The 21,569-nt window shown below is 40.1% G+C and overlaps 1 protein-coding gene across 2 annotated transcripts in view; it reads left to right on the top strand.

The window, feature by feature from the left end:
• The window catches only part of ttc27 (tetratricopeptide repeat domain 27), a 250,649-nt gene that overhangs the window by 128,478 nt on the left and 100,602 nt on the right, over nt 1–21,569 (top strand). For both annotated transcript variants that reach the window (XM_073050525.1, XM_073050524.1), the window contains exon 10: nt 11,262–11,375. In XM_073050525.1, coding sequence (XP_072906626.1) covers nt 11,262–11,375 — 114 coding nt within the window. The remainder of the gene's footprint in view (nt 1–11,261; nt 11,376–21,569) is intronic.

The raw sequence follows: 21,569 nt of genomic DNA, 5'->3' as shown, positions 1-21,569 counted from the left end.
TGTACAGACTATTTTTTCTTGTCATTATTCCCTAAACAATACAGTATAACAACTATTTACATAGCATTTACATTGTATTAGATATTATAAGTAATCTAGAAATGACTTAGAAGTACAGGCAGTCCCTGGGTTATGAATGAGTTCCATTCCTGAGTCTGTCTTTAAGTCGGATTTGAAGTAGGAACAGGTACATCCGGTATTATTTAGCGTCAGTCAGTCAAACGTTTTTCTTAGTATATAGTACATATTTTACCTTTCTATGCATATAAAACACTTAAGAAACATACGTATTTCAATAATTAAACCACTGCGTTGCTTAGTAATAATTGTAGCTTTCATCGGGGCAGGGCCTTTCACATTCTCCATTAAAATTGTTCCGATTGTTGACCGATTGTAGCCTAACGCTTTTCCAATGACCGATGGTGTTTCACCCCTTTCCGATTGCTTTATTACTTCCACCTTATTTTCAAATGCAATCGTGATTATTTTCGTGAACAGAAACACTGCGGATTCAGAGTTGCGCCGCCAGGTCCTAATGTCTACCGCGTGGAGACTGTTAAATAAAGTCCGGGGTTCGGCTGGGTCCTAAAGAGCACCACACTGATACGTGTTAAATAAGGGATTTGAGCATCAGCGAATTTTGGTATCCGCGGGGGGGTCCTGGAACCAATCCCCCGCGGATAAGGAGGGCCGACTGTACCAATGAATGCAGCCAAAAGAAACAGCTTTCCTCTGAAATCAAGGTGCAAACACAGCAACAACAGTCATACACAGCACAAAGCACATATAGCACGTATAAGACAGTAGTAAACACACGGTCACACAACAACAAAAAAAATTCTACAGTGAATATATCCTTAGTCCAATAGAAGGATCTTGGCCTGAAACATTGACTGTTTACTCTTTTTCATAGACCTTCTGAGTTCATCCAGCATTTTACGCGTCTTGCAAAAATATATATAAATAGCCCAAGTCCCTGAGTGATATGACCTGTAAATTGATGGTGCATATAGTTATCCACTGCAGAGTGGAGTTTGCTGCATAGGAACTACCGTAGTGCATAAAAAAGGTCCATACTGTACGTGAGTACTCAAAGACATGAAATAATTGGAATATAGAATAACACGAAGAATTTTTGAGCCTTCAAGGAAGTAGATCAAAGCAGTCTATGTGCTGACATATAATAATTACACAAGAGGGTAAGATTTTAATCTTGTAGATAAGTGATTTTAAACTGCTGTTTTGGCCCCATACACATCTGGGTGTCATTGTATTAACATGAGTTTTGTTGATTTGCAGAAGTTGTTAAGCACTTTCTAATTAAAAGAATCTAAAGCACAACGTCAGCGAACTCTTAATTGTAACACCCAAAGTACACAATGAGCCTGCAGCTGTTTCCTTAGACTTAAAACATTAAACATAGAAAATTACAGCACAAGAACAGGCCCTTTGGCCATGTCTGCAACGGCCATGATGCCAAACTAAACTAATTCCATCTACCAATGTGTGATCCGTATCCCTCTATTCCCTGCCAGTTCATGAGTCTGTCTAAAAACTAATTCCATCTACCAGTGCCTGATCCGCATCCCTCTATTCTCTGTCAGTTCATGTGCCTTTCTAAATGTTTCTTCAAAGCTGTTAACATATTAGCTTCCACAATCCCCCCCCCCCACCACAGCAGTGCCTTTAAGACACCTACCATTCTTCATGTGAAAGAAATATGCCTCTCAAATCTCCTTTAAACTTCCACCCTCACCTTAAACCTATGCCTGCTAGTATTTGACTTTTCCACCCTGGGAAAAGGAATGGAATATCTAAATGCTTCTGGATATTCCAGCCGAATAAAACTTAAGCCACTCACTGTTTCAGATATAAGCAATTTTTTTGCAGAGCTGCATTTCAGAATTAGATTTATTATCACTGATGTAAAAATGTGTTGTTTAGTGGTAGTATCACAGTGCAAAGACACAAAATTACCATGAAGTACAAAACAAATAGTGCAAAATAATGAAAGGAAACCAAGTTTGTGTTAATTTAATTTTGATAAATGAATATTTGATTCTTCAACAAATCTGCTCATTATCTCAGTTGATTCACTCACATGTATCCTGAGTATGGAAGATTTGTTTTCCTTACATTTCAGGCTTGGTTTCCTGATTTTTATATAGCAGTTAAAATACTTGGACCTATTGAATAATACTGAGAGCCAACATCTGTACCGTCAATCTCCACTTGAATGGAGCAACAAAGTGAATTAAAGTAGAATTGGAGACTCTTCCAATTTTGTGCTTCACAGACTATTTTCAGTTTAAATTGGCTGAAACAATATCTGGTTGTTATATACAGTCAGATTAACAGCAGAAAATCTTGCCTCAGTCTTTACTTCCATAATGAAAATTGGGTTAATATTTTGATATACAGTGGATTCCGATTAATTGGGCCATCAGATAATCAGGGTAACTGCTTATTTGGCAGCTATTTGACTCTTTAAGAGTAAAAGCAAATCAAGAAAATAACCAGGATTCCCTTCATTTATTTAGAACACTATGCTGCTTAATTGGGGCAAGAGACCGTGGCCAAACATCTTCTAACTAGCCTTAGCTGCGTGCACGTCATTTGACACTGTTAGACACCGTGCTTCGAGCAAACGGTTTTCAAATAGGATCACTTGTGTGTTTGTGTTCAAAAAGCAGTGATTTTTGTCACCGATAGTTGGCGAGAAACAAGCAGTAAGACAATTCAGAACTGTTTTGCTCACTGCGGTTTCAAGCATTTAGGCTTGGAGTTGCCAGAAGCGGCAGGGAGTTCACTACTTCAACAAGTTCGGAACTGCAGAGAATTTGAAGGTATCTCCTATCATCTTGAATGTTACAATTAAAATGAAGATTTGGAATATGCGATCGTTGAAAACATTGTTTGAAGGCGGTCCACTCTCTGCACAAGGAGTCTCTGCTGATTTTGCTCATTTACAGTTAACCAAAAGTATGTGGCAGTTTTATGATACTGTAGTATTGATAGTAACATAAACATAAACAAAAAATAGGTGCAGGAGTAGGCCATTCGGCCCTTCGAGCCTGCACCACCATTCAGTATGATCATGGCTGATCATCCAACTCAAAACCCTGTACCTGCTTTCTCTCCATACCCCCGATCCCTTTAGCAACAAGGGCCATATGTTCTAATTTGCTCTAATATGTTCTAGTTCATAGTGTTCTAATTTGCTCTGTATTTCACTTAAAACACATAATTTGTTACTCAGTTAAATGGCAGTTAGTCTTTTTTATACCTTTTTAACTATTTCACTAATTGAGGCAGCAGCATCATTGGGCCAAACTGTACTGGTCCCGATGTGTCACAGTTAACTGGAATCCACTGTAGTGTGGAAGGTGACTACCTTGGAAATGTACATGGAAGCAAAATGCTATTGAAAAATTAATGATAGGGGACAACACAAGAAATAAGACAGTAATAGATTAGAGAGTAACTAGATTAAAGAAAAAGATTAGTATTATTTGTAACATGTACTAGGAAACATTAAAACGTGCAGAGAAGTGCATCATTTGCATCAATGACCAACGCAGTCTGAGGTGGCACTGGGAGCAGTTCACAAAATTTACTGGACATTTATTGTCAAAATATGTATATGTCATCATGTACTACCCTGAGATTCATTTTCTTGTGGGCATTCACAGTAAGAAATACAATGGAGATCTACACACAAAGATTGACAAATGACCAATGTGCAAAAACTGACAAACTATCCAAATACAAAAAGAAAGCAAATGATAGTAGAATGAATAATATTAAAAACATTAGTTGTCATGTCCTTGAAAGTGAGTCTGTAGGTTGTGGATATATGTGGTGCTAACTTACCTACAACTTTACAACAACTCATTAGCTCCAACCTGTACATCTTTGGAATGTAGGAGGAAACTGGAGCACCTGGAGGAAACCCATGCAGTCATCCAAACTCCTGATAGACAGCAGCATGATTTGAACTCCAATTGCTGGTTTCTGGCACTGTAATTGCGTTATTCCAGCTGCTTTGCCACTGTGCCTCTTAAGTTTATCACAGCTCCCAGAGTCTCCATATTATGGTATCCTAGCTACAAACAGACCTCTGTGAGTGAGGGATTGTTTCAGAATTGAGGTTATGTTGGCATTATATTCAGTGGTACACAAAATGCTGGATGAACGCTGTAGGTCAGGCTGCATCTATGGAGGGAAACAGGCAAGATTTTAGGCCAGTACCCTTCATCTGTACTCACAAAGAGCCTCTGCCCAAAATGTCAACTGTTTAATCCCCTCCATAAATGCCTGACCTGCTGAGTTCCTTTAGCACTTTATGTGTGTTGTTCTTGATTTCCAGCGTCTGCAAAATCTGTTGTGTTTATATTGAGTGGACTAGTTTGCAAAGCTGCACTGATAACTGAGTAATATAGATTCATGAAAATTTTATTCTTAGCTTTGGGATCAAGGTTAGGAAATCTTACTGAGGACAGATGCTTCTTGTCTAGAAAAACAGAGTCTGAAATGCTGTAGACTTGACATTAATTTTAGTGGGTGCACCATATAAAATAGTCCATTGTTCACCATGGTTTGGAACTGAATCAGCAGTTTCATGAACTGGCTGCTACTTTGCCTACATTACAAGAGTGAATATATTTAAAAATACTTAGTTGGCTATGAAGTGATTTTCCAAGTCCTCAGTCATGAAAGGTGCTGTCTGATTGCAAGACTTGCCTTTCAGGAGGCTGGGCATTAGAGAAAATAAAACATTGAATTACATTTGCCTGATGATGTTTCTCCTCTTGATTAGAATAAAGTATTGACCAAATTGCTCTTGTATCTGATCTTCAGGTCCACTTATTTGAATGATGTTTATCAATGGAACTTGGGCAGTGCTTACTACATATTGAAATACTCCCCTCCCCCTTCCTCCAATTCTTCTGCCCTTCCTACATGGTGGAAGTGCACACTCTGTTATTTGCAGTAACAATTGGGCCACTGCACAGGATCAGAGAAAGCTGCAGAAAGTTGTAAACTCAGCCAGCTCCATCGTGGGCACTAGCCTCCCTAGCAGCGAGAGCATCTTCAAAATGTGGTGCCTCAAAAAAGCAGCATCCATCATTAAGGACCCCCATCATCCAGCATATGCCCTCTTCTCATTGCTACCATCAAGGAGGGGGTTCAGGAGCCTGAAAACCCACTCAGCATTTTAGGAATAGCTTCTTCCCCTCTGCCATCAGGTTCTTGAATGAATATTGAATCCATCTACACTACCTCACTATTTTTTCCTTTTTATTTTGCTCTCTTTTTGGACAACTTATTTAACTATTTATGCAGTACTTTGCAAAGATCTTGGACACACACACACACACACACACACACACACACACATACATATATATATAGCTACGGTGTCTAAATCTTTTGCACGGTACTGTATTTGTCAACATGGAGCAGAGAGTGAGTTTGTAAATCTGACGGGAGCAGAGGATGTTGGGAATGGTGAGGGTGGAGCGCCGCGGAATGTGTGTGGGACAGCTGGTAGAGAAGGAGTGCTAAGGCTGGGGGTGGCAATATTGCAGACACATATCCAGCCCTGAGATACCAAGCAGTGTGATTTTATTCCAAATATTAATCATTACAGAATATCTCTCTGATGCTTCCCGCTCCCTCCCCTCTACCTTCTCCTTTTCCCAACCATGATTCCCCTCTCCCTGCCCCCTTCCTACTATCAGTCCACAATAGAGACCCAGATCAGAATCAGGGTCTCACAGATTCATCACTCACATATGTCATGAAATTTGTTTTTTTTATGGCAGCAGTACAATGCAATACATAAAATTACTACAGTACTGTACAAGAGGTTTTGGCACCCTAGCTTTTATTTAGCTATATATCTATATATGTGTGTGTGTGTGTGTGTCTGCCTAAGACTTTTGCGCGGTACTATATATATATTTCATATTGTAATTTATAGTTTTTTTTATTATGTATTGCATTGTACTGCTGCCAGAATACAATAAATCTCACAACATATGCCAGTGAAATTTGCAATGCTTGTGGCATTGGCTGTTTACAATAGTTTGTCAATTAAGTTGTACATTTCTTTTGCCTTTATGGCTTTAAATGACTACTTTAAGCCAAGTGAATGATACATTGTAATGCTAAGTAAATATGTAAATTGCACAAGCAGAACCACAACTTACAGAAGTTGAAGACTATGTGTGTGACACAATTTCTGATAAAATGTATAGGATGTTTTCAACTTCATTACTGATGGATTGTTTTACATCCACAAACTAACCATTATCTCAAATACATTGGAGCAGTCTAATATGAGAATTTCTTTCAAGGTTCTAAAGGATGTTGGGAGCATATGACGAATAGTGCTGACTTCCTTGTGAACAAAATTGGCTCCATAGGAGATGGAGTCCCTTTGTGATTGGAATAACAGGATGTGTAGGAAGCTATCTCTTTTTTCCCATGCACTGTAACTACCCTGTTTCCTCAGACATTTCTTTTTTCCCTTTCCAGTGTGTTCAGCTAATTCTACCCACTTTGCAATGCTCTGACATAAAGCATATTTTTTTAAAAAGTCAGAAAATTTGGCTTTTTTACATTGCCACACTGAATTTCCATTTGACTATTCAAATAGGATCATTTGTGAGTAAATCATATTTATATAAACTTAGGACATTTGGATGGCACTTGAAAGTATTGGCAGCATTGTACTCCCCTGTGTCTGGGTGTTTCTTATCTCCAGTTAGTTTTGATTAAAAAATGTTAATGTTATTTTTTTTCTCTTACTTACTCCAATGCCCTGTTCTGGTGAGACCAGCTGAGGACTGTGTACATTGTATATATTAGGCAAAAAAAATCCAATACTTTTCAAAGTTCAAAGTACATTTATTATCAAAATATGTATAAATTATCCAACCTTGAGATTTGGCTGCTTACAGGCAGCCACGAACCAAGAAACATGAAAGAATCCAGTTAAAAAGTTCCACCACCCAATGAATAGAGAGAGGAAAAAAATTTATTGTCATTCTTTATGTATATGAAGTGGTTTGAGTATTAATAGAATAACCTCTGGTAGTCTAGAAAATATGAGAATCCAGTACTGCCAAAGACCTGAGCATGATGGATTAACAGAGTTTTGATACATGGTCAGAATTAGATTTTCTCTATTCTGGGAGCAAAATGTCAGACGTGGTTTGAAGGTTAGGACTCTTGATGGGGGTGCACCATATCCTTTGAAAATTACACTATCCAACTCCCACAAAGACTGAGGCATCCTTTTAGTAGGGCTGCTCAGCTCATACCGCTGGGTTAAATCCTTACTGAGGGGATGTGGACAACATTATGTTACTGCATTTGTTTATTTCAGGCTGAAGGGGGGACAAAAAGCAGTACATGGGTAACTTCTCTTTAACATTTGGCATTTCTAGAGCTATTTCAATTCCAATAACTTCAAAGCCACTGTCTCCAAAGTGGTTATCAATTCATTGGAACTAGCTGCCCTTGTTGTGCCAAATTCATACAAAGCATTTGTGAATTTTTATTTCAATTTTGCATGATAAAGAAAATCAAATTTTGATTATATATTAAAACTCCATTAATCCTACATGTTCAGGTCTATGGTAGTAATTGGTTCCTAGATATTTATTGATTGATTGATCGATTGATATACAGAGCAGAACAGGCCCTTTCAGCCTTTCGAGTCACGCTGCCCAGCAATCCTCCAATTTAATCCTAGCCTAGTCATGGGACAATTTACAATGACCAGTTAACCTACTAACCGGTATGTCTTTGTTCTGTGGGAGGAAACTGGAGCATCTGGAGGAAACCCACATGGTCACAGAGAAAACATACAGACTCCTAACAGGAAGCAGTGGGAATTGAACCCACGTCACTGGTTTGCTTTACAGTAACAGTGACCTGGGTTCAATTCCTGCCACTGCCTCTTCTAAACTATCAGATGTTATTCTATCAGAGATTCAAAGGGACTTAGGAGTCCTTGTGCAAGATACCCTAAAGGTTAACCTCCAGGTTGAGTCGGTTGTGAAGAAGGCGAATGCAATGTTGGCATTCATTTCTAGAGGTATAGAATATAAGAGCAGGAATGTGGTGTTGAGGCTCCATAAGGCACTCGTGAGACCACACTTGGAGTATTCTCACTCCTTATTTTAGAAAGGATATACTGACATTGGAGAGGATTCAGAGAAGATTCACAAGAATGATTCCAGGAATGAAAGGGTTACTGTATGAGGAACGTCTGGCAGCTCTTGGGCTGTATTCCCTGGAGTTCAGGAGAATGAGGGGGGAATCTCATGGAAACATTCCAAATGTTAAAAGGTCTGAACAGATTAGATATGGCAAAGTTATTTCCCATGGTAGGGTATCCTAAGACATGAGGGCATGACTTCAGGATTGAAGGATGTCCTTTTAGAACTGAGATGCAGAGAAATTACTTTAGGGTGGTAAATCTGTGGAATTTGTTGCCAGGAGCGGCTGTGGAGGCCAAGTCATTGTGTGTATTTAAGGCAGAGATGGATAGGTTCTTGATTAGCTAGGGGATCGAAGAGTATGAGGGGAAAGCAGGGGAGTGGAGATGACTGGAAGAATTGGATCAGCCCGTGATTGAATAGTGGAGCAGACTCAATGGGCTGAATGGCCTAGTTCTGCTCCTATATCTTATGGTTTATTCTTACTCCAACCTGTTAAGTTTATAAGGAGGGTAGAAAATAGAACATGGTGAGTTTCGTGGGAGTGTAGTGAAACAGAACTACATTAAACTCAAGAGAGTGTAGGAACTCGTGCACCAGGGAATGAAAGAGAGAGCAGAAATCAGGGCCTGGCTGATTGAAAAAGTGAGAATTGGGAATCAGGACCCCAGCCGGTGAAAGGGAACTTGGACATTAGCACCCAATGAACCAGATGCCAAACCACGGGGGTTTCTAAATAATTGTATAGAGGAATATTGGAGATTAGAGGCTTTTGTTGCAGATAAATACATTACAAAGAATTACGTTTTTAACTTTTAATTGGAATTAGTTTATTATTGTGACATTTACAGTGAAAAGCCTGACTTGTACACAGTTCATTCAGATCAAATTATTACACAGTGCAAGTGCATTGAGATAAAGCAAGGGGAAGCAGTTGTAAAGCACAGCAGCTACAGAGAAAGTGCTGAGCAGGGAGGCAGCGAGGTGCAAGATTGTAACAAGATAAATTTTGAGGTCAGGAGTCCATGTTAGCAAACCAGTGAACCATTGAATAATGTCATAACAGCAGAGTAGAAGCTGTCCTTGAGACTGGTGGCTCATAATGTCAGGCTTTTGTACCTTCTGCCTGATAGAGCAGAGAAGCAAGAATGTGTGGGATGGGTGGGGTCTTTGATTATTCTGGCTGCTTTACTGAGGCACCAAGAAGTACAGACAGAGCCCATGGAGATGAACAAAAGAAAATCTGCAGATTCTAGAAATCCAAGCAACACACACAATGTGCCGGAGGAACTCAGCAAGCCAGGCAGCATTTATGGAAAAGAGTACAGTCGACATTTTGGCCCGAAGCATTGAGTACTCTTTTCCATAAATCCTGCCTGGCCTGCTGTTCCCCCAGCATTTTGTGTGTGGTTCATAGAGGTGAGGCTGGTTTTATTGATGTGCTGAGTTGAGCCCACAACTCTCTTGCAGTTTCTTGCAGTCACATGCAGAATAGTTACCACATCAAATGATTAGTCATCCAGACAGGATGCTTTCTGTGGTGTATCGATAAAAACTGAGGAGGATCAACGGGAACATGCCAGATTTCTTTAGCTTCCGAAGAAAGTGGAGGCATTGGTCAGCTTTCTTGGCAGTAGTCTATGTGGTTAGACCATGTTACTAAGCTCTCTATTTCCTTCCTGTACTCTGACTCATGATCATTTGAGATAGGGTCCACTAAAGCTAATTTCTAAATGGAGTTCAAGCAGACTTTAGCCATGCTGTCATGAGTGTGCAGGGAGTAGTGAGGGATATTGAGGATGCAACCTTTTGGCACTAGTGTTTAGAATAATCATGGCAGAACAGTTGCTGTGTAAACTCTCTCTGCAAGGAACCGATGTTGCATTGTATTATTCTCTCTTGTCTTGTTAGATACTAAGTTTAACAAAGCTTTGAAGTATTTTTTCCAACATCAACTGATACCCTTTTCCATAATACCTTTAAAGAATCAGAAATGCTTCCTGGGGCTACACACAGATGGCATCTCTCCTTCAAGGCCAAGGTGCAAAGCACAGCACATATAGTTATAACCATAGTTACATATAATTCTGATAGCACATACAGTTACAAAATAATATTAACACAAGTCCTGAGCTACCTGGCCTGAAGATTTATAGTGTATGGGATGTATCCCTGGAACCACGTTTCTGCAAGAACCCAAACAGAGCAGTTACTCATTTCCAGCAGCCACAGATGAAGACGATTCAATTTGTCTCCCAGGGCGTGAACACTAGAGTGCAGCACCGATGGGAGAGACGGGCTGTAGGTCTCAGTCCCTAACCCTACTGCACACCTGCCTCACCTCTCTTCTCCCCCACACCACCTCCATCCCAGGTGGCTGTAACACACACTGCCTCGCAGGAGGGCTTGGCCCCCGCAACAACCAACCCTGCCATCGATCTTGCCAATGAACCAGGCTTGCAGTGTTTTACATTACCAGTCTTCATCAGGGTCTTGCAATCACAAAAAAAAAATATTTAATAGAAACATTTTCACCATTTGGTGGACCTGGAGAGGCTGCTATCTTACTGGAAGATCATGCTGTTAAGGAGTGTGTAAAAGAGGAAACAGGTGGAGAAGTTTTGGGAAGGAATTCCTGAGTTGAGTGCAGTTGAAGGCACAACTCACAGTGCTGAAGCAATTAAATTTGGGGATAAGCAAGAATCCGGAACTAATGGAGACAAGAAACCTAAGAAAATTTAAATAGTCATTATCGAATGCTGAAACTATTTTTAACAACTTTATTTTCAGGTTAACTGAATGAGAACCAACTTCTTAATCCAGCAAATAAGCATGCTAATTTACTGCTGGAATCAGAATTAAATATTCTGTTTTCAATGTATGCACCAAACACAAAAAATTCTTGTATGTGTTTACTTACTTTATGTAGTGAGTGAACTATGTACGTACATTTTTTTATCAATGTTTAATTTCAAGTGCTTCATTTTTAAAACATTTATTGTATGAATTTTATTTCTTATATTTCAGTATATATTGTCGCAACCAAAGTTTTGGGCCATTCAGGTAACCACTCTAATGTTGAGGACCAAACTGGAGAAAAGTAATTCTCGGCGGATTGAGCGTGCGATGATGCAGACACAGGTAGGACACTGCTTATATAAAGGACACCACTTATACAACTGTTTAGCAGCTTTTTGCATTGTAGGTGAGGAATCCTTATGTATTGTACGTGAGGCTGCACAATGCATCAGCCCCGTATCTTGTTTACACGGGGCGTGGAGAAATGGCAAGTAGTCAAAGTGATCAATTTATGCTAAATAGTATCCTCAGTCATAAATCCTATAAAACAAGAATTTCCAACCTGGGGTCCACAGACCCCCTGCTTAATGGTCCGTGGCATAAAAAAGGTTAGGAAACCCTGCCATAGAGGGAGGCAAAATGCCATTCTGCTTCTAAGTATCACCGTATCTCTCTGTGGCACCAACACGAAACCTATAGATCTCATTATTTCCCAGAGTGCTTGATACTCACTGGAACTTAAATAGTTAATGTAGATCCATAAGCAAAATGACGATCTCAAGTTCCTTTGTAGCATGCGAATAATTTTTGATATTTAGCATGAGGATTTTGGAGATTAAAACTGAATGTGAGGGTATGTCGTTACTGCAGCCATATGCAACTTGTCTTAGACAAGTTAATAGACCAGCAAAGAAGAAGTATTTGTACATTTTTTATTTAGGTAAGTGGTGCAGACAAGCCTGCACGCTGTTGAGAGACAGTTTACCAGATACTCTGTTTTTAATAATGTATGAAAAATAATTGTTAGCCATGTACTCAGGGAAGTGGAGTTAGTGCTCATTTGGGAACTTTGCAAACCTATGTGGAAATTCAATAATCTAAGCCTCTCTTTCAAAAGAAACCCATAATCTCGGCTGATATTTAATTGCAGTACTGCATTATTAAACTTCAATCCTCTTGACATGTTACAGTAGTTGAGATGGATGTCAAGAATCCCCTTTCATGTTAGTAGTTGAGCAAACTTGCTGTCGGGTGCCAACAGACATTTATATTAATGCCATCGAGGACCCAGTTTTCCAATCCTGTATGATGAGATAAAATTCTCTTCTACAACAAATGCAGGTAGAGTTATTTTAGACATCTTAACTCAGTTCCTGGCAGAAAGTGGCTATAAACTGCATTCAAACCTATATTATTATGCAGTCCTTCATATGGTGTTGATCCATCAGTCTCATTCAGAGCTGCAAAGATGGAAAGGCATATTAGTGTTGGAGGGGAAGCACTTTTTCCTTCAAGTGGTGGAATTTCATTATTACAGTGCTGATGGAGATCTTTCTGGCAGAATCACTTTGAAAGAGCTACCTGACTGATCCCCTTGCTTCCGCACTTTTGTTTTCTTTTCAGTGTTATTCAGAAATACTTGTTCATTCCACAACTTGCTGTTCCTCTATCCTTTTTTTTTGTTCTACCAATTAAATCACATTTTCAGCTTTAATTTCAAAATACTGATTGTTGTCCTGGGAATCCTCGAATCTAACTGGTTGATTAGCTTGGGAAAATAGGCTGAATGTCTTTTACACATGGTCTGATGCACGGAAATATTTGCTGTGAGGAAGGCCTAGTTGGGTGCTGAGGGACCGTGCAACCCAGCTAACATCTTCAATGCTTCTCTGGAACAAACTGCTGCCCCTGCAGGCTTCGAGGCAGCCACTATATCACCTGGTGTCTAAGAGCTTGACATTTACTTGCGCATTAAAGTCTACTGCCCACTGGCACTGACCTCAACAATAATGAAGCTCTTTGAGTGGCCGGTTATGGATCGCATTAAATTTCATCTTCTTGCTATTTTGGATACTTCCCAGTTCGCTTATCGTTCAAATCAGTCCACTGATGATGCCGTAGCCTCTGCCCTCCACTCCGTCCTGTCCCGCCTGGAAAATAGAGCCTCATACACCAGGATGCTGTTATTGACTTCAGTTTGGAGTTTAATACGATCCTCCCTCAGAAGTTGGTGCGTAAGCTATCCTCATTGGGTCTCAACTCCTCTCTTTGTAACTGGATTTTGGACTTCTTGATAGAAAGACTGTATTGGCAGCAACATCTCTATCTCCATCATGCTGAGCACCGGCTGAGTAGTGGTGGGAGAAAGTGAAACTTGATTGCCTGCATGAAACTTCTGGTTGTCTTCGATGGAACATGTGATGCACTGGAACAAGAAAGACTAATTCCTCAGAATTAACAGTTGGAGAATGTTTCAGTAATTAAATTATACAGGATATTTATCCTGGATGGACAAAGGGGAGTTTTATTTTTTACAAAAGGAATAAAAATTGCAGCATTGCAGATGTGCATTTGACTTTTTGAAAAAATATACCTTGGACCAAGTAACAATTTTTTTGGTCTAGAAATATATTCAATCAGCAAATTGCATGAATATTTGTAGATTGTAATCATTTCCCGGATCTGTAGCTGTTTCTTGCTGACCCTCTTCTTAAACTACTGAGTTAGCTTTCATTGATGGTATGAAGTTGAAATAAAATACTGATGAAATAATATCACTGAATGCTGAAACAATAGTGGTGATTCCTGGAGTACAAGTATTGCTATTTAATTGGAAACCACTAGTATTGCAAATTCATTTTTTAGTGAATTGTCTTGTCAGCTTTTACTTATATAGAAATATTAGCATCTGTGCGGTTGCCAAAAAGGTTTTGGTGACAACTACATACATGCATTGCGATCACGTCTCAGTGTCGTTGATAGTCTCGATTAAGACAGACTTTCAGCCATACAGGATATAATATCCCATTCAGACTCAGTTATTCTCTTTTGCTTCATCCTGTACCATTTCATTTGGTTCTGCAAGGATCCAGACTGGTATGTTTGCTTTACCGCCAGGAAAGGCAAAATGGAAAGTTGGAATAGACAATTTATACCATCTGTAGATTTAAGGCTGATAGTGAGATCAGAAATGAATTAATGCAGGGCTGCTTTTAAAAATACGAATTATTTTTCTGAAGAGACTCGTTGGGGAAGGGGAAGTAGTGGCAAAGGACGCCCCTAGTTATCTTGCCAAGCTTCCTCATTATACCAATGCTTCATGTAAGTTGTCCTTGTCATGTTCAGGCTGGTACTGTCTATATTTTGATAATTACATAGTATTTGCTAACCCATTATAAATCTGCTGTGAAAAATAAGTAGTTGAATTGTCTTTGAGCACAATTAAACATACTTATTTTATTTAGAGATACAGGGCAGAACAGGCCCTTCCAGCCCTTCGAGCTGTGCAGCCCAGCAACCTATCGATTTAACTGTAGCCTAATATGAGGCAATTTACAACCAATTTACAACCTACTATCCAGTACGTTCTGGATGGAAACCAGAGCACCCAGAGGAAGCCCACGCACACGTGGGAAGGAACGTACAAACCATCAACTCCAGTCAAGGTGGTGCCCATGTATAACACTCCTTCAGTTGACATCTTCTGGACAGATCATCAAACCATATATTTCACTTCTTTTATGTCTTTTACGTGTGCTTGTTGTCTTGAACGTGATTCTGGAACAGTTGGCGCCTGTGACTTGCAGTTTGGAGATTGTTTGGGTGGTTCAGCACTGAATTCCTCGAGGCAGAGGTAGCATGCGCAAACCTCGTAGCAAGCAGGCTGATGTTCAACTCCATTTCACCAATTACAGTCCCATTGTTCACTGATGAGGGAGATTGAAGCGTTTTACCTGCCTTTTGATCGCAGGGAGATCGCTCTGCTTTCGGAGAGGAGAGAGGCTGTTGCTGTGTCTGGAGAATGTTACAGGTTTTCTGCATTTTGGGTATGCACTTGGACGAATGACTTTTTCAGTCTTATAGTTTTTTTTAATATTCTGTGTCTATCACTTGATTTAACTGCTGGCCCAGATAGTCAGAAGGCAGGGTATCGGGTGAGGTTGAATTGCTCTGGACGCCAAGCCGATTTGGAGAGGCTGAAAATGCCTTCTCCGACAGTGAAATCGAGGGCTGTAGCGATTTGCCACAGAGGAGCTGGGTCCTAGTGCGAGGTTCAGCTGGTCCGTGGGCTCTTTCTTCATGATACTAAGGCTGTGAGACTGCCCCTGGCTGCTGTGCTTCATGTCTGCGAACTTTGCAGTGATTTGCCCGCTAATTTGATGGACTGAATACCAAGTCTTTGGGCCTACTCTGGGCTGCTCCGGGGATTTGGATCTATGGACTCAATTTGGTTCGGGATGTGTTGTTGTTGCTCGCTTCTATTGTTTGCATGATTTGTTTTGTGTTTTTATCCTTTTTCTCAGTGTGCATTGTAGTTAGTCTTTTTTTCAATAGGGTTCTTTTAGTTTCCTTTCATTGTAACTGCCTGTGAGCAAACAAATCCCAAGTTTGTATAATTTATCCCTTTGATAAAAAATGCACCTTGAATCTTTCTTGTTTTTTGTTTGCGAGGGATGGGGATTTGGGGGTCGATGTGCCTGTTTCATTTTTGGTTGTTCAGACCAAACAGCAGAATGGGAAAGGAATATGATCCGAATTGCCTCCACTGAGGAATGATTGTTGGTACCAGACCGGGTGGTTTGAGTTTCTCAGAAACTGCTGATTTCCTGGGATTTTTATGCACAGCAGACTCCAGAGTTGACAGATAATGAAGACTTTGGAGAAAACAAAAAACATCCAGTGAGTGGAAGTTCTGTGGGTGTAAATGCCTTGCTAATGACAGAGGTCAGAGGAGAATGGCCAGTCTGGTTTAAGCTGACAGGAAGGCGACAGTTATGTAAATAACACATGTTACAACAGTGGTGTGCAGAAGAGCATTTCTGAATGCGCATGTCGAACCTTGAAGTGTATGGGTTACAGCAACAGAAAACCACACTGGGTTCCGCTCCTGTACCTAATAAAATGGCCACTAAGTGAGATTCTCACAAGACTTTTTTTCATATTTTCATTTTTTGAACTAATGTTTCTCAATATTCACAGTCTTTTTTCTTTACTAACAATGACTGCTTTTCCTTCCTACGCATTGAATAGCTTTGGATATTTAGCTTTCAGTCATCCTGCAGCCATTTCTCAGTGATAATAATCATATCAGATACATTTCCTCCTTTTTAAGCTTCAGATTGGACTTCCATCAAAACTGACTTTCCCAGGAATTCTTATCCACTTCTCAACAAGAAATTGCAGCTCACTACTAAATATAAAGTCCAGAGTATTTTGACAAGTTTCCTGAGGTATTCCTGTGAAGAACACTATCCGTACCTAACAATCTAAGTGTGTCTAGTTTCCCACTTCCCACCAGTTTCTAGCTAATATCAACTATTTTATATTTGTTTTTACAAAAGAATTTTCTGTCCAATATCATACTGGTCAGGTTATTTAAACACTATGCTGCCACCACTGTAGTTGCTTAATTGGCCAGAAATGCTTATAGACCAATTGGGGGGGCTAATCAATGAAGATACAAGGGGCTGCAGATGTTGGAATCTGGAGCAATAGACGATCTGCTGGAGGAGCTCAGCTAGTTGGACAGCATTTGTGGGAACAAACCAATTCTTGCCTGTTTAGGGAGCTAATCAAGCTTGAGTTGGCTCAGTGAGAGTATTCAAAGTCAGAAAGTTGTGATTTTAAACTTGAATTTACAGGGATCATGCAACTAGAGATGCTCTCCTTCAAGTAAGTTAAACCACTGTCATGTTGTGGGTACCCATCCATATTAAATCCATTTTTCAGTACATGGTCCACAGCCTTCTATTCCTAGGCAATTCAGATGTTCATCTTAACATTTCTTAATTCTTTAATGTTGTCAGTGACTTCACATCCTCCATGCTCTCAAACACAGTGTATTTCAGAAACACTGGGTGAGGAACGACCCACCCCAGATCCTCTGACAGCTCTTTTTCTTTGCCAAACATCTATGCACTCTAGTTTTAATTACTTCTGATATGGAGTGCGGTGTAGCGTTCACACAGCAACCTCCTTCACTCTAGGATAGAGTTTCCCAACCTAGGGTCCACACTGACACTTTGGTTAATGCCAGAAAAAGGGTTGGAACCCCTGCTCTTGTATCTTTCCATAACTGAAGTGCTTCATTCCAGACTCCACTGCACATAGTCAGGAACCTTCCCTACTGCACGGCCTGTTTTCATCCCTTAACCACCATCACCAAGATAGATTTTCTTTTTTTTAAGCTATGTTGCTGTTTGTGGAGCAGCATATACGTTCATTGGCCACTTTCCCCATCATAAATTGCACTAATTTTATGATTTATGCTGAACCCCACTTGTTAATCTGGAGACCTTTCATAAACAGATTTGATCTTCCTTTTGTCCTCAGTGACGTGAGTTTTGGATTGTAACATTTGTGCTTTTAACTTCAGTCAAAAGAGTTAATAAACCTAAAACATTACTGATTGCTGAACCAGACTTCAGTTTGAATTCTGTCTGGATTGTGGGCAGGACAGTGTTAACTCCTCAACAGCAGTTTCTTTCTAAAGTAATCAGAAATTCATCTTGTGCAGGAAATTACTATTCCTTCCTTTTAGTTCCATTCCGTATACCGCTGCAGTGGAATGCAGGTTCTGCGATGTGAATGGCAAAAGTGACTTGCAACACTTTAGAGAAAAAAAAAGATTTTTTTTCCTCCCCGAAGCTAAGCAATTAATTGTGTCCCTTGAGGCTTTGTTGCATACCATGGGACTGTCTAATCCAAAACGGAGACTGGCTAAGTGGGTACGGGTACATATTCTGCATTGTTATCACCTTATGGAAAAAAAACCATGGGCTTGCAGTAAGGTTGTTTCTGGGAAAGCGAGAACACTTCATTTGAAAATGTGCTTTCCTTTATTTGAACTTGAAGAGCATCTGCAGAACTGTAATTTGTTATAGTCCACATACAGTCACAAAGTGCGTTTTGCTTGGATTTATTAACAAGAGTTAGCTTTAAAAGTGACTAAAAATGAATTAGAAAGCCAGCATCTCAGAGGTGGTGAATGAGGGCAGCTGTAACACTCCAGAGGAAATCTGAGCAACTGGTTAGACAGGATGGAGGGTCTGATATCACAACCATCCAGCTGTTTTTAGGCTCTAAATTCTCAGGAGCTGTTTCAACTAGTGTGAGTTTTTAGAGGTGAGATGACAGTCCGTAACTTTTATCAGCTTTAGACCATGGAGTTGCAAATGTAGTGATGTAGTCTCTGTTGCTGTGTTCTGTACAAGAACACATCTTGTTTATTGGCTATTTTCTTCAGCACCAGTGAGATATATAACAACTCTGGACAGGGAATGAATATCAAAGGTACTGTCAAGCTACATTTCCAGTTCATCTTTGCATGACATGATCCTGAAAGTGATGTGTAAGGTGAAGGGCATTGGGATATGCCCTTCCATATGTTGAGTATTGACTTGGTCGTTGGTCAAGGTGAACTGACTGTCATGATAGGAAAAGAAAATGTACTTTCCTTGTTGACGATGATGGCAGCAGTCAGAGAACAAGCTCGATTTTTGGCAGAACCAGAGCTAGCACAGTGTTAGGAAGGAGTGATTAAAAATGCATCCTCACAAAGGTATTGAAAATAAATAAAATGGTCATGTTGTTCCTACAGCATTTTCTAAGCATTTGTTCCTTTAATCCTTTAAAGTAACTTTTTTGTGCAAAAATTTTTTTTTGAGTTTCAGTACTTTTGTGAGGATGGTTAAGAACAAAATAAAACTGGCTACAGGTTGTTTATTTTTACAAGTCAGGGTCAAAGTTACAGGAAGCATTCAATTTTATTGGCTTCTGAAGCCAAGTGTCTGTGGATTTCTGGAAGTGTTCATGGCTGCTAAAGTAGCAGACAGCCATGCTGGCAGCCCATTACTGTCTCAGTTATAGACTCCATGGAAGTGTTGAGACAGTGGGAGTCAACTCAGAACAATCGCAGCGCACGGCTGTTGTCCCAGTCTTCGCTGCATTCTTTCACTCCAACATAGTAGTGGTTTAGTTACCATCCTCAAATATTCCCTGCATCTGTGTAGTAGTATTCAACTTTGAGTGCAAAAGAGTTTGCAGATTTTCTTTCAGTGAGGTATGAAAAATCACACTTTGTCCTGAACAGAATTATAGAGTGAAGCCACACAGAACAAGGCCTTTCAGTCCAGTCATGTCAGCACGTGTTCTGAAAGAGCTATCCAAATGATCCTGCTATGCAGCCGTTTCCATACAGCCCTGCAATTTTTCCCATTTGGCTGTTGAAAGTTATTTAATGAACTTGCTTCCGATATCCTTTGAGGCATCATACTCCATTTTAGTTATAGTATATGGCAAAGCAAACTTCTGGAGTAACTGTGGGTTGAGCAGCAAAGCAGTGTTCAATATTGATGCAGGGACACAATCCAAAATGTCACATATCTATTTATCTCCTCGGATGATGCTCAACTCGCTAGGTTGCTCCACTAGTTTGCTTTACTCCGGTTTTCAGCATTTGCATTGTTTTATGCCACTCGTGGTAAACAGAGGCCCTACTTGTAGAGTGGCAGAGCTGGATCCAAGTCAGAATCAGAACCAGGTTTATTATCACTGGCATATGTTGTGAAATTTATTGTTTTGTGGCAGCAGTACAGTGCGAGACATTAAAAAGCTACTATAAGTTACAATAAATAAATAGTGTAAAAGAGAAATTAGCGAGGTAATGGACTGTTAAGAAACCTAATGGCAGAGGGAAGAAGTCATTCCTAAAATGAGAGTGTTTGTCTTCAGGTTCCTCTACCACCTACCAAATGAGAATAATGAGAAGAAAGCGTATCCCATATGGTGAGGGTTTAATATTGGACACCATCCTCTTGAGGCAACCCCTCTTGAAGATGCCCTCGATGCGGAGGGGTGGGGTTGCACTTGCGATGTTGTTAGAACATAGAGGCATAGAAAACCTACAGCACAATGCAGGCCTTTCGGCCCACAATTCTGTGACAAACATGTACTTACTTTAGAAATTACCTAGGGTTACCCATAGTCCCCTATTTTTCTAAGCTCCATGTACTAAGCTATTTTTCTAAGCTTCAGGAGTCTCTTAAAAGACCCCATTGTATTCGCCTCCACCACCGTCACTGGCAGCCCATTCCACACACTCACCACTCCCTGTGTAAAAAATCTTAGCCCTGACATCTCCTCTGTACCTACTTCCAAGCACCTTAAAACTGTGCCCTCTTGGGCTAGCCATTTCAGCCCTGGGATAAAGCCTCTGTCTATCAACACAATCAATGCCTCTCATCGTTGTATACCCCTCTATCAGGTCACCTGTGTCTACAACCCTCTGCAGCCTCTATTGATCCTGCAAACTGAAGCTCCATAACCTGGTGATGCAACCAGCCAGAATGTTCTTCCCAGTACATCTGTAGAAATTTGTAAGTCTTTGGTGATAGAGCAAATCTCCTCAAACTCTTACTGAAGTAATGAAGGAGCTGCTGGGCACTTCTTCTTGATTACATCAATGAATGGGGCTCAAGGCAGATCCTTTGAAGTGTTGATGCAGAGGGACTTAAAGCTGTTCACCCTTTCCTCTCCTGGCCCTCAATGAGGACTGGTGTGTATCCTCCTGACCTCCTTTACATGAAATTCATGATCAGTTCCTTGGTCTTGCTAATGTTAAGTGCGAGGTTGTTATTGCAACACCACTTGATGAGCCAATCTATCTCATTCCTCTACGTTTCCTCATCGCCATCTGAGATTTTGCTAGATGGAATCCCAGTGGGACTGTATTTTGGAGATGGTGGCTAGAGATCTAATTTTCAAGGTAGTGATAGAAATTGATAAACGATAGACCAGAGGGGAAGATCCTGAAATGGAGAACAAAGACCATGCATAAATATACTGGGAGGAATGACCTGCAGTTGAGTCTATATTGATAAATGGAAGATATTCATTAATAAAGCAATGGGACTTCAAGGCCAACATATTCCCATAGGGTTGAAAGATGAAGACAATGTCTAAGAAACCCTAGATGCCAAGGAATATTGAGGGGTGTGAAAAAAAATCAACAGGAAATATGCCAGGAATAGAGAACAGAAAACCAGTGAAGCTGACAATTATCCAGGAATGATAAGGTTCTACTAAATGAAGGAGAGTTAAGGTGGGGCACAAGATATCACTGGTAGACAGATTAAGGAAGTTTGTAAAGCATTTTATGAGTTTCTTAAGCTCAAAGGGGTAAGCTGGGAAATAATAGGGGCCATTGGAGATCAATGGGACAAAATGTACATGGAGTAACATGAATGTAGATGAGGTTAGAAATGAAGTTTTCTTATCTGCATTCATTGAGAAGAGCACTGTAGTTGGAAATTCAGG

The sequence above is a fragment of the Hemitrygon akajei genome, chromosome 7, assembly GCF_048418815.1.
Source record: "Hemitrygon akajei chromosome 7, sHemAka1.3, whole genome shotgun sequence".
In the NCBI taxonomy this organism is placed as follows: Eukaryota; Metazoa; Chordata; class Chondrichthyes; order Myliobatiformes; family Dasyatidae; genus Hemitrygon; species Hemitrygon akajei.
The sequence above is the reverse complement of the archived record's forward strand: the minus strand, read 5'-3'. Positions and strand labels throughout refer to the sequence as shown.